Source organism: Cervus elaphus, chromosome 5 (assembly GCF_910594005.1).
Source record: "Cervus elaphus chromosome 5, mCerEla1.1, whole genome shotgun sequence".
In the NCBI taxonomy this organism is placed as follows: Eukaryota; Metazoa; Chordata; class Mammalia; order Artiodactyla; family Cervidae; genus Cervus; species Cervus elaphus.
The window spans coordinates 58,545,264-58,559,904 of NC_057819.1; the positions used below are offsets into that span (position 1 = coordinate 58,545,264).

The window sequence follows — 14,641 nt, forward strand, 5'->3', positions numbered from 1 at the left end:
CTCCTCGGTCAATAGAGCTCTTCAGGCAAGAAGAATGGAGTGGGTTGCCATGCCCTTCTCCAGGGGATCTTCCCAACCCAGGGATTGAACCCAGGTCTCCTTCATTGCAGGCAGATTCTTTACCACCTGAGGTACCAGGGAAGCCCATACAGTGGTGGCCTCCCATGTTGGATCTGTCTTTCACTAGGTCTGGCGGAGGGGGAGCCATTCCACTGTACCTTCATAACACCACCCCGCTTCTGGTTCCTTCTGCCCCCCTGGCAAACCCCACTGGAACACACCATCCAGAATTTGTCCAAAGAATTGGCTGTCAACAGTAAATTACAGGCCCTGAACTGAGCGAGTCAACCAGTACAACTCTTCTTCAGAAGTCCCAGTCACTAGGAGAATCTGGGGTCAACGCTGTGGGTCTGGGTCAGCCTTTACTCAATCCCTGTGCTACAGCTACAGATGAAGAACTTTGGAACTGGAAGATGTGCACTTCCTAAGCTGTTCCTACAAGGGCCTCCCCCTGCCTGTTCTCAGGGAAGATGATTAGCACCCGGTGGTCACCCAACATCTACTCTAATCATCCTTCTGTCTCCTGAGGTGTCTATACTCCAAGTCCATATGAGTTGAAATGGAATAGATTGTTGGCAGAGTGAGAGATGCTGCTCGAAGCCAGCCCTCTTTAAATTGGGGGGAGATGGGACAGGACCAAGAGCTAGATAGAAATCAAGGGTTTCCTTGACCATTTCTAATCCTCTAGGTTAGCCCTCCCAGAAAACAGACTCAACCCTTACAAGACTCCAAGGAAACCGGCTAGTCTCAGTGCTAAGTTCATTAATTTGGTCAAAGGCAAGGCTTGGATTCAGATCCTAAATCAGTGGAAGCAAGGAAGGTAACAGCTGTTGGTTCTTGCTCAACTCTGAATGCTGATGTGCTCAGCCCCACCAGTTCTTTGCTTACCACCAATAAAGCTGCAACTGCAAGACTTGGATCCCAGTTCCCTGAACCAACAACTAAACAGTGACCTGGCAAGAGAGGACTGAAGTTAAGGTTCTGCCACATCGTCTTGTTATTGGTCCCAGACCACACCCAGGGAGAAGCCTGGTACTTCCTTAATCACACGTCTTAGAAAACCATCTCTCTCCCAGGCTCTGACATCCAGCCCTGCCAGACCTCTGTGTGCTGCTCTAGAATGTCTGGGAATGTTTCCTACCAGCCCAGGGTCTGAGAACCTTCTCTAGTGCTCCACAGATGTGTTGTGAATGCTGCTTATCCATCTGTCCTTCCAAGTAGGTGACAATTCTGAAAAAAGACACAGCCACTGATCTGCTACAAGTGTTTGTCAGACCATGAGTGCTCCATGCCTGCCACCCTAGCAGACATCTGAACTGGAGAATAGACAGCCAGCCCTGGGGTCAATGGAAGCCAGTCCACATTGCATACCAGCACCACCTTCAGCAGCAGTGGAGCCTAGAGTTTGTGCTCTGGTCACACGGGGTACTTGTGGGCCGAACAATGGCCCTGACTGCACCCAGGTGCCCAGTCTCCACAACATGGTTTCTGCTCATCTTCATTTGCTCTTTAGTTCCCCAAGGGTGCTGGAGCCATGCCCTGGACTGCAGCCTGCTTCACTGCGCTGTGACAAACTGCCCTTTGCCATCTGCCGGCTGGTACCCCGCTTTAACCTGAATGGGCGCCCTGGAACCAGGAGGCTGCCACCTGCCTCTGGGCACAGCTGCCACCTAGCTGTTGCTGCGGGGCCTCCATGGGGCTTGTCTGGACCCATCAGGTCAGATATGCGGAAGCTACACACCATCACCTCAGGGGGACCCTGTGTTCAGGTGAGCCCTCATGGCACTCCAGTCCAATATTTTAAGTAGTCCTAGTTTATCCTCCTCATAAGTACATTGAACTTATGAATGAATGACTGAGCTTATGGACTTATGAGCTGAATCTCTAAAACTTTCATCAATATCAACTCTAATCATTTTATTAATCAGGCAATAAAGGCATGGGTCTTGTGGCCAATGAACTGATTAAGGGCATACAAAACTAGTTAAGATCTTTCAAAAAGGAGTTGCCAACACACACACACACACACACACACACACACACACACAGTCTAACTTAAGAATAGGTTTATAGACAAAATATTCTATTTATTATGGAATTTGGGTGCATTTTATCATGCTCTAGGGCAGGGCATCTAATTGTGAGTAGGCCACTGACCCGTGAATGTAATCTCACAGCAGTCCCACCCTGATCACATTTCCCAAACTCATTTTCACTCTCAGCTACTACGTTGATATGGTGCCATGGTTACTAATTGTATTAGTAATCATTAGTAAGTACCTCTAACATTTGTTGAATAACTGAATAGAAGAATGAATAAATAAAGAAAACAATTAATAAATCCTCCAATACAAACATATCCACAGATTTTAAAAAATCAGAAATTGTTGATTCATGGGTATTGAGATCCAGGTTTGCTAGATGCAAAAGTTCTTTTTTTTTTTTTTTTTTTTTAATTTTTTTATTAGTTGGAGGCTAATTACTTCACAACATTTCAGTGGGTCTTGTCATACATTGATATGAATCAGCCATAGATTTACACTTATTCCCCATCCCGATCCCCCCTCCCATCTCCCTCTCCACCCGATTCCTCTGGGTCTTCCCAGTGCACCAGGCCGGAGCACTTGTCTCATGCATCCCACCTGGGCTGGTGATCTGTTTCACCATAGATAGTATACATGCTGTTCTTTTGAAACATCCCACCCTCACCTTCTCCCACAGAGTTCAAAAGTCTGTTCTGTATTTCTGTGTCTCTTTTTCTGTTTTGCATATAGGGTTATCGTTACCATCTTTCTAAATTCCATATATATGTGTTAGTATGCTGTAATGTTCTTTATCTTTCTGGCTTACTTCACTCTGTATAAGGGGCTCCAGTTTCATCCATCTCATTAGGACTGGTTCAAATGAATTCTTTTTGACGGCTGAGTAAAATTCCATGGTGTATATGTACCACAGCTTCCTTATCCATTCATCTGCTGATGGGCATCTAGGTTGCTTCCATGTCCTGGCTATTATAAACAGTGCTGCGATGAACATTGGGGTGCATGTGTCTCTTTCAGATCTGGTTTCCTCAGTGTGTATGCCCAGAAGTGGTATTGCTGGGTCATATGGCAGTTCTATTTCCAGTTTTTTAAGGAATCTCCACACTGTTTTCCATAGTGGCTGTACTAGTTTGCATTCCCACCAACAGTGTAAGAGGGTTCCCTTTTCTCCACAGCCTCTCCAGCATTTCTTGCTTGTAGACTTTTGGATAGCAGCCATCCTGACTGGTGTTAGATGCAAAAGTTCTGGAGACCAGAACTATTGTTACACAACAGTGAGAATACACTTAACACTACTGAACCCACCAATAGTTAGGATGGTAAATTCTATTATGTGTTTTTTACTGCAATAAATTAAAAAATATCATACCAAGTTTTAAAAATCAGAAATAAAATGTATAGAAAAGTTCAGAATATGTCTACGGTACCTATCTGAAACTCAATGAGGCCACTCTTAAACTTTCATCAGGGTAGCCCTGGCTTCTTCAGCTTTCATTTTCATATATTATTTGTTACTTCTTTCTTGAATTCTACTTTTTGGAGTCCATAATTGAAAGTTCCATTATTTGAATTCTCATAATTGGAGAATTTGATGGTTCCAGTTATAAAGACAAAATAAGACAAACAACATCTGAGGGATATACTTACAGTGGAGAACAAGAAAGTGCTAAATTATACTTTAGTGTACAATTTTCAGGAATTTTTACAGTTGAAAGCAAAGCAATTCTTGGTTTGCGTAGAGCAGTGGCTGCCAACACAGGCTCTGAAGCCAGCTGAGTCAACACTAGCCCCAGCACTAACAAGCTCAATTTCTTTGTGCCACAGTTTCCTCATCTTCAAAACAAAGTTAATCATTTTTAAAAAGCTTAAAAAAGTATTTACCTCACTTATGAAATGAGAATAATCATTTTTAAAAGCTTATGCAAAGATTTTACTTTTGAATTTTACTTAAGCAAGAATTTATTCCATTTTTACAAACTGAGAAACTAAACTTTACTTTTAACAATAGGCTCTAGAGTTTTAACAAGTAACTTCTCAATTACAGTAAGTAATAACTCTTCAGTACATAATTCTATAATCACCTATGTATGATCCCCACATTCAAAAAACAACCACTGTTAAACACTTGGTTGGTACATAACACATACCAAATATATTTTACCTTGTGTTTGGATCTTATTTCCTCTTTAATGTACCATGAGCATTTTCTTAAACTGATATATATTTTGAGATTTCCTGGTGGCTCAGACAGTAAGAACCTGCCTGCAATGCGGGAGACCCAGGTTCGATCCCTGGGTTGGGAAGATCCCCAGCAGAAGGCAATGGCAGCATTCCAGTATTACTGCCTAGAGAATGCCAGGGACAGAGGAGCCTGGTGGGCTACTGTCCATGGGGCTGCAGGGGTTGCAAAGAGTCAGACATGACTGTGCAACTAACATTTTCACATTAACTTTTCATACAATTTAGAATAAAATCCAGAGTCCTCTGCTTGGCCTACAAGCTCCCATGTGATCCCAGCCTCCTGGTTTAAACCTGGCTCCTCTCCTTTCATTCCCCACCTTCCTCACTGAGTTCCAGACAGTGCTGAGCCTTCCCTTTGCACTCCCTACATCCTCTCTCTAAAACCGCTTCCTCCAGGTTTTTACAAGGCTCACTCCCTCACCTTCTTCATGCCTCATCTTCTAAAAGGTGAACACTGTATGCAAAGTAGCAACTGCTATCTATTCCTTTGCCTTACTTTTCATCACAGCATTTACCACTACTTCGTATGTTACAATAGCTAGGAATGGTCAAGGCCTGTTTTTCCCAGTAGAATCTTAGTGTTGCAAGGAAAATATTTTGTCCATCTTGCTAGCTGTTTTATCTCTAGACATTAGGTACTAAACAAATACTTGCTAAACAAATGAATTTGGCTCTAATTTGTAATTTCATGACTGCACAGAACTCTGTTGTAGAGGTATTGCTTAATGTTGCTAATCCTTTGCTTTGAGACATCATAAATTGTACTGCAGGGACTTCTCTAGTGGTCTAGTGGTTTAAGACTCCATGCTCCCAAGGCAGGGGGCACCAGTTCAAACGCTGGTTGGGGAACTGACCTCCCACATGCCACAGGTGCAGCCAAAAAAAAAAAAAAAATTGTGTGTTTTTTTTTTTTTGCTATGGATATGCTCAAATATATTCTTTTAAAATACTCTTGGATTGTTCCTTCAAGGCGGAATTAATGCAGCAGCTTCCTATCCATTCCCCCTCCTCCTCCCATGGGGTGTCTCACAGTGAGACTCCTATCGCACTCCTCTCTTTAGACTGAAGGGACAGACGCCCAAACTCTGAACGCCAGCACATCTCCAGTTTGCCTTTCCATACACACTCAGTCCCCATCACTGCTCAGAAATATACTTGCCACTTTAACCAAGTTGCTGCACCTGTCATTTCCTCTAATTTTGCTTTGGTCTATGTAGTTCCATTTACAGAATATATTCCTGTTTCTTTACCTGCCTAAATTATACCCATCTTTCATGTCCCCCACAAGTCCCTTCTTCTTTTTTTTTTTCTTTATTTACATCTTATCTTTTTTTTTCTTGGCCTCTCTGTGTACCATGTGGATCTAGTTCCCCAACCAGGGATCAAACCTGTGCCCCCTTGCATTTGGAACCTGGCGTCTTAGCCATTGGACTACCAGTGAAGTCCTCCCCACACCAGTTCCTTCTGGTTCCATCTTGCCTTCCTTGAATCTAGGACCTATGATCTCTCACTTCTTTGAATGGTTCTGCTCTTCATACCTATCACCCAAGACAGCCCTTGACCATCAGCCACGTTCCAGTACCTACCATGCTGTAGAATACAATGTGCAATCTCCTGAGGCATGAAAGCCTTTTCCCCCATCCTTTCTCAAAGTCCTAGGCAGTTCTAGCCATAAAACAGCAAATATCTTCTAACTTAACCCTATTGCCCAAAACTCTCATGGAAATGAGAGTGCTCTAAGGGGAGAAATAGAATTATTTCTGATCAAATATTTTCATCTTCCCATATATTTGGTTTGTAAATGATCTAACCACTCACTATTCTTCCACAAATAACTTTAATTCTTAAATTTCTACTCACAATCCTTATTAAACCACCATAAGAAATATGTTTCTGATGAATTTGTGGTTTTGTCTCAGACTTTGGCTTGTCTTAATTTAATATTATTAAGCATGACATTATTTATAAAGAAACATTTCCTTCAGAAATTATTATAAAACCACAACAAGTGGTATCTGAGTTATAGAGATTGTATACATGGGATTTGGCAAGTTAGGAAAATCACCATATGTGCCTTTCCTCTTTCCCATTTTCAAACATGAGAAATCAAGTTAAAATGAATGAAAAGGTCTATACGAAAGGAAAGATAACTTGAAACGGTGCAATGTGGATGAAGGATGTACTTGGAAGACTGGGAAGAAGTTTTCTCTCCATGATGATGCTGCTGGGAACTCTAGGCTGAGTGCTCAGCTGGGGTATGAGTGTAGCAATACAGAGGCTGAGTCCAAAGTCACATCCTTTCGCTTTTTAATCTGAATAACTTACATTCTTCCCAGGTGGCACAGTGGTAAAGAATCCACCTGCCAAGGCAGGAGACGCAAGAGGCTCAATTCAATTCCTGGATCAGAAAGATCCCCTGGGTGAGGAAATGGCAACCCACTCCAGTATTCTTGCCTGGAATATCCCATGGACAGAGGAGCCTGGCAGGCTACAGTCCATGGGGTAGCAAAGAGTCGGACACGACTGAGCACACAGCACACACAGCTCACATTCTTACACCAAGCCTCGGGTCTTTTTCTCCACCCTACATGCTTTCTGGTTGCCTGGACTCAAGAGTCTCCAAAGCCCCTAGGGCAGCCTGGCAAAAGGCTACTCACCATCTTCCTCGAAGAGCAGCCCCATATGTCCATGCGCCTCAGCTTCCTTCTTCCCACCATCAATTTTGATTACTTGGGCAATCTTAAAACATCGTTCGTAGAAGTGGTTTCTTACCCACTTGTCTTCAGAATTATTGAAGTAACAGGCCAGAGCATACAAGTTATTATAGACCTCTTCAAAGTATTCTTCAAAGAGAGAAAAACATCAGAAAATGCATTAGAAAAATGTCTCAAGGCACATCTCTTCAAATGGCAAACCAATATAGTGACATATAGTTTCTATTTTTCTTTAAAAGCGTGATTAACTATTTAAAAACTGGAAATGTAAAAATTAATGTGTTTTAACTATTAAACTAGTTATATTAATTAAAGGATGTACACATGAGAAAAACAACAACAACAAAATCTTTTGAAGAGCTTAGACTGATATACTCTTTGGTTGAAATAGTAGTCTTCATATAAGACAAAAAGCAGAATGGTGCCTGCTAGCAATGGGCTAGGTTCTTTTGGAATAAATGAGTGTATGGTATCAGCAAGTACTTATCCCACTGAAGATGTGAAAAGTATTTAGAGATTCCAGAGAAAGCAACGTGTCCTAACCATGGCAAAAAGATAAAGGAAGAAAGCAGATGAAATCTAAAAAATCAAGGTATTTTCACCCAAAAGAAAAAGCAAGCATGCAGCCTATAGACAGACACAAGAAATGATGATCACTGTCTGTTCCATACACTTAATAGCACCATTTCTGACAGTACAAGTTACTAGCAACATTAAGAAACAGTGGATTTCTAGCATTATCTTTTCTATGAGTATCTTCTTCTGCTGAAAATGTGTTAATACTACTCACCCTTCTCACTCAGAAAGTTACCAGTTTATTAGTTGTCAGTTTATTAAATCCCTCTTTTTTCCCCTAAAGTGGCAAATATCTGACCTATTTGTACACAAAAAACTATACTGATAAACTGTAAATCAGTCTTACAAACTCCACTGCAAACAGTCATAAACTTAAACAAAAATGTTTGTGCTATACTGTGCTTCAGTCTTGTAGATTTCATTCTATTGGTGGACATGAACAAATTCATAATCTTTGCCTTTCTTTGCATTTGTGCTAAAAACACAGTCATAAATAAATGGTAGGCTATGGATTACCCTTCCGAGGACTTTTTACAGCAATCACTATCTGTTGGAATTAAATGATATTAATTGCTCACTACTATCAGGAGTGTCAATCTATATACGCCTGAAAGAATTACAATTATGAAAAGCGTTTATATATTGCCCATCGGTACTCCTATAAGATTAAAGTCAAAAAGCTCAGAAAAAATTGACACTAGGCTGATTACAACAAAAATTAACTTTTGAAAGCTGTATATAAGTCACTCCAGTGTTCCCAAAGAAACTTAAGACCTACGTAATGCCAGCTTTTACACACCGCGTGTGTGCTGTGCGGTGCTCACTCACCTAGTTGTGTCCAACTCTTCGCAAACCCATGCAGCCTGCCAGGCTCCTCTGTCCAAGGAGACTTTCCAGGCAAGAATACTGCAAAGTGCAAGTGAAAGTTGCTCAGCCATGTCCGACTCTTTGCGACCCCTTGGACTAGTCCATGGAATTCTCCAGGCCAGAATAATGGAGTGGGTAGCCTTTCCCTTCTCCAGGGGATTTTTCCAACCCAGGGATCAAACCCAGGTCTCCTACATTGCAGGCTGATTCTTTACGAGCCGAGCCACAAGGGAAGCCCAAGAATACTAAAGTGGGTGGCCATTTCCTCCTCCAGGAGATCTTCTTGACCCAGGGATCTAATCCACATCTCTTGCATCTCCTGCATGGGTGGGTGGATTCTTTATCACTATGCCACCCAGGAAATCACTGCTTCATAATTCCATAGAACATTAAGATTTATCTCAAAATAAGTTTTAGAACTAAAAATTAAAGTTAAAATACATTCTCCCTATTCCCCAGTTTTGAAGGAACTGGAGATTCTGTAGAGACTTTCTGCCTTTTAAGGTTATTCACAATATGCAATAGCTTAGGTGAAAAGTAGGAGGTGAAATCCTGAGCAATTTACTTAAAACAAATACTCTCATTTCAGAACTGACTTCTCTTGTGCTGTATCTTTCCACTCTGGACCTGTGCCTAATATGAATATAGCATTAAAATCTGTTTTGTAATATTTTATATTCTTTCTCATATACAGTGATTGAAAGTGAAAGTGAAAGTGAAGTCACTCAGTCATGTCCCACTCTTTGCAACCGCATGGACTGTAGCCTGCCAGGTTCCTCCACCCATGGGATTTTCCAGGCAAGAATAATGGAGTGGGTTTCCATTTCCTTCTCCAGAGGATCTTCCCGACCCAGGGATCGAACGCTGGTCTCCCACACCGCAGACAGACTCTTTACCATCTGAGCCACCAGGGAACCCATATATATAATGATTAGAGAGCTGCTATTTTTAAAACCTGTAAATAAAACATTTCATATCTTCCATTTTAAAACGTCATACAAAGAGCTTTTAAAAAAGATATATGCAAACCTAAAATAATTTTCTGTTTTTCAGTAATTAAGATTTAATCGAAAAACATTTCCAACATTTGATAAAGTTTTTGGTTTTGCTTAGAAGCTATTTAGATTACATATTTAAAGACTACTTGTCAGCTAAGCTTTCTTGTATGGAAAAATGGAAAGTTTTGAACCTCTGAATAATTCAAATACATGGTTTATACCCTTTACATCCTAAGCAGCCTTTTCTCCTTGCCTGCACATTTCTTCAAATTGTCAGCAGGTATATTAATAAGATGAAAATCAATTTTATTGTTGATTTATTCTTTAGACCAATATTCACTATGCTACCTTAAAAGGAGATCTCATGATGAAATGAATTTGGAAAATGCTCCTACTAATTTCTCTCTTTTGGTGAAACACACAACACATTAACATGTCAAAGGCTCTGATAAGTCCTGCAATAAACCAACCTGCTTAATGTATATGTTAATTCACAGAGTTGTTTCTCAAACTTATTTCCCCAGACACTCACTTTTGTTTTTCTTCACATAAACTGTATAAACATCCAGTGGGACTCTGCTTGAGTAAAACATACTTTGGGTATCTTAAATAAATGTTATTAATGAAAAAAAATTGCTGCTTAACCCTTGACAATAATTTAAAGTCAAGTGTAAATAATGTTTGAATTATCTATTGATTCGGTTACCCATTACCATTATTGCCATCTCTTCCTCAGCCCCATGGGGCACCAGGCCCTAATCATGTTACAGATGGTACAGAGATGATTCATATTGGGTCATATAAGAAAGATATCAGGGACAAAGAAATACTTTGTAACAAATGGAAAATAATCCAAAAAGAATGACTGGCTTCCTTTAAACACTTCTTTGCTATAAAACAGAAAGTGATATTTTGAAAAATAATTTAAATAACTCTAGGTTTCTGCTCTGTGAGTCTCAAGAGACAGAACTGACCCGAGATGACTATTGTTAGTGCCATAGCTTTGATTAAATGAACTTCATTGTGACCCTAGAGTGATGGTCTTTCCAATGAGAAGCAATGAGAATACTCAGAGATACGACGCTGCTTCAAGATAATTGTCTCAGATTCCACAACCATATGGGGTGAAATCATCCAGGAACTATTAACAGATTTCTATATTCTAGATTAAGTGTGTGGTATACATGGGATTTAAGATTTAGAATTAATTCAAGTTAATAAGAGTTTCTGTATATATTCCCTGCACTACTTTCTAGGACATTCTTAAATCTTAAATAGTTTTTCTCATATAAAGTTCATGTGTTAAATTTGAAAAAATTACACATTTGTTTTTAAATAAGCATATAAATGTTTACTTTTCCTTCAACTGATGCATTTCCAATAATGTTTTTTTGCAATAATTTTAATTTTTTGTATTTTAACCAGGCAAAACCCACAGCATTTTGAAGTCAATAACCCTACAGAAGAGTTGTTCTGAGCAAGAAGTAATTTTATTCCATTTATCAAATAGAACCTTAGTTACCATGATCATGTGACAAACTACTCAGTAAGAAAAATATTTCATCACTTGTACATGTGTATAAGACATTGGCTATTATGAAGCTTGGACTTTTTAAATTTTAGGGATTGGAAAATCATTTAATTTATATAAAACATAGTTACTTTTTCAAATAAAGTATTATAAAGTAAAAGTTTTCTACCTTCAAATAGATTATTTAGCATTCTAGTTTCTTTATAATTATAAAATGCCTTATAAGTTTCTTTTATGATACTTTATGACTACTGATGTATTTGGCCTAAATTTATGCTATTATGCTACTAAAATGAATGCTTCTATTTAAAATGTTTAGTGAATCAAATTAATTCAACTTGAAAAAAATGACTTATGAGCAAATTTTATCTTGATCAATTCTATTTTCAGTGTAAATATCACCTCAGAATTTGGGGCTGATAACTTTTTTTACAATAGCATTTTAAAATTTCAAACAGTTAATTTCTTGAGAACTTATATGTAAATCACATTTTAAAATTCACCAAAGGACTCTTTTTAAAGTCAATTCTGTAGTTAAATATTTTCATTATAAAAATAATCACCTCTTATCTACATATACACACATGCACACCCAAGTTCACTGATGTATTATACTATACAATGAAATAGAGACATTTTCATGGTGGAACTTAAAGCTTCTCTTTTTGAGTCCTATGGTATTTTCACACAAAAAAGTCAAAGAAGAAGATAATTCTTTGAAGATACCAAATGTATATGCCAAATTTTGGGATTTCCTTTCTTTAATTGTATAAAATGACCAATTTTGAACATGTAACTAAGAAATACTTATGACAATGATATCAGTATAACTGTAGTAGAGAGAAAAATATTTTCTTTAATACTTGAAACATATTGACCTTCTGGAAAACTTTACAATATCAAAAAAGGAATTAATGAGAGATGATGTGATGGAAAATAAAAAATTAACAATTTTATTCATAACTGTGGATTACAGACTTTTCCTGTCTCCTCACAATTCACTAATAAAAATTCTCTGATAGAAATCTTAAGGATATTCCATCCTATAAATACTAGAAAATAAGTATAACTGGCAAATCACCATACTCTGCAAAGGGCTCCTCAGTGAAAGTCAATATTCAGATTAAGTATAAAGAAAAAAAACTATATAAAGATGTATAATTAATAATACCAAAGATTTTAATACATTGGGAAGCCCTGGAGATGTTACTAGGTGCTATTTATTTATTGTCTATCCAGGCTTAGAGTGACATCCCCAGGATGGCCGTGTGTCTGGGCACTCTTCTCTACTGTTCATTCCGTGAAGACGCTTAGCTGACTAGGTTGAATTGTGCTGCGGCGTCCTACTGTCTTAAATTCACGTATGCAGCGGTTTGGAACTTGCCCTCAGGGGCTCCCTGCTCTGGTTTCTGCAGTGCTGCTTCCCCAAACCCCTCCACGTACCTTTCCTTTCAGCTGTCTCAGCCCTGGTCAGGTAGTAGTAGAAGTGATCCAGCTTGTCGGGCTGCTCTTCCAGGGGTCTCTGTGCCCAGGAGAGGGATCGGACCCTCGCAGCCTCCCTCAGGGCATCCCACTTCTCTGCCAGAGCGAAGAGCTCGGTAAAGGACTTATGATAACCATCCCGCAGCATGTCCACACAGACGTTCTTCTTGTACGAGTTCCGGTAACTGGGAATAAGAATCAGAACACTGAACTTATTATGTTAATCCTTCAAATCTTTTGATTTTTTGGTCCTATAATAATTAAAGGTTGGATCATGCTGGCTCTTTTTTTTTTTCCCTCAGTGAAAGGGTTGAAAACTATCTTGACCTCAAACACTTATAAGTGAATAACTCCAGTTTAATGAAAGATGCCAAGAGCTATCTAAATATGGTAATTTTAGGGAAATTACATTATAAATATTATCAGTTCCAGAGCTGAGCTCCTTTTGATGAGGACAAATAAGCTAGTTGACGGATGTCTCAGTCCATTTGGGCTGATGTAGCAGAGTGTGCAGTCCATGGGGTCGCAAAGAGTCAGACCTGACTGAGTGACTGAACAACAACACAATACCACTAACTGAGTAGCTTATAAACAACTGAAATTTATTGCTCACAGTTCTGGAGGCCAGAAGTCTAAGATCAAGGCTCCAGGAAGGCTGCCCTTCCTGGTTCACAGCCTGAACTTTCTAGTCGTGTCCTCACATAATGTAAGAAGCTAGAGCACTCTCTGGGGTCTCTTTCATAACAGCACTAATGCTATTCATGAGTGCCCCACCCTCATGACCTAATCACCTTCTAAAAACCCCATTTACCTACACTTCCAGGGACTGGGATTTCAATATATGAATTTTAGGAACATAACTCTCAGACCACAGCAACTGACAATATCCATAAATACTTAATAAGTAAGCCTCCCACCAAAACAACACAAAAAGCCAGTAAGGCAAACAAAATTTAAATGTGTCATTGAATGTCACAACAAAGCTCTATTAAGTGGTTTCCCTGTATGTTATGAAGGTTCATTCATTTCTTCATTTATGCAGAAAGAGTTTATGGATATCTCTTGCTAAATATATTTTTTAAGTTATATTCAGTTAGGCTTAAGTTAATGACTTGTTAGATTATGACTTCACTTCTAACAATAATAAATCATATGCAAAGAGATAAAATGACAATTGACTGTTGTTGTTTTTTGGTCACTCAGTCATGTCTGACACTTTGCAACCCCATGGACTGCAGCACTCCAGGCTTCCCTGTCCATCACCATCTCATGTCTATTGAATTGGTGATCCCATTCAATCATCTCATCCTCTGTCATCCTCTTTTCCTCCCACCTTCAATCTTTCCCAGCATCAGGGTCTTTTCTAATGAATCAGCTCTTTGCATTAGGTGGCCAAAGCATTGGAGTTTCAGCTTCAGCATCAGTCCTTCCAATGAATATTCAGGGTTGATTTCCTTTAGGATCGACTGGTCTCATCTCCTTGCAGATCAAATACACTATTCAAACAATTGAATAGTATATTTATCTATTCAATCAATAGCTATTGAGCTTCCTATTAAGTGCCAGGCACTGTTCTAGATCAAATAGATTCAATACCCTTGTGAAGTGTATATTCTAGTAGAAGAACACAATGAACAGATAAGTAAACAAATCATAAAAAATTTCAGAGCATGAACACTGCTATATAGGAAATAAACAGGGCTATGGAATAATAGATGTGTTGGGGTTATTATTCTACTAAGCAAGTAATCAGCGGCCAAATGATATCACTTTATACTAATTACCTTACATTTTTAAATAGGGGACAATTAAATATTTAGAACTGATGAGATTTGATATTACTATCAATAAGCATTTCAGTGTGGAGTGGTGACAATCTAGAATTAGAACCCCTGAGGTTCAGGCCATTTCTTCCTAACTTTTCTGGACTTCACTTCTTCTCATCTGTGAAATATGTATACTTATCTGTGCTATACCTATATCACAGGATTCTTCTAAGAACCAAGCAAAATTATGCATGTGAAGATTCTCTGAGAAACATGAAATCTGACAACAGACTCACCCTACAGAGTTTAAAAAGCAAACAAAACAAAAATGCCGAGGTGCCATACACCCAGAATTTGTTACTCA

At 39.1% G+C, this 14,641-nt stretch overlaps 1 protein-coding gene across 2 annotated transcripts in view; it reads right to left on the minus strand.

The window, feature by feature from the left end:
* TTC29 (tetratricopeptide repeat domain 29) overlaps positions 1-14,641 on the minus strand; it is a 252,291-nt gene that overhangs the window by 198,506 nt on the left and 39,144 nt on the right. For both annotated transcript variants that reach the window (XM_043902567.1, XM_043902568.1), the window contains exons 5-6: positions 12,473-12,696; positions 7,001-7,186 (exon numbers count right to left, since the gene is read on the minus strand). In XM_043902567.1, coding sequence (XP_043758502.1) covers positions 7,001-7,186; positions 12,473-12,696 — 410 coding nt within the window. The remainder of the gene's footprint in view (positions 1-7,000; positions 7,187-12,472; positions 12,697-14,641) is intronic.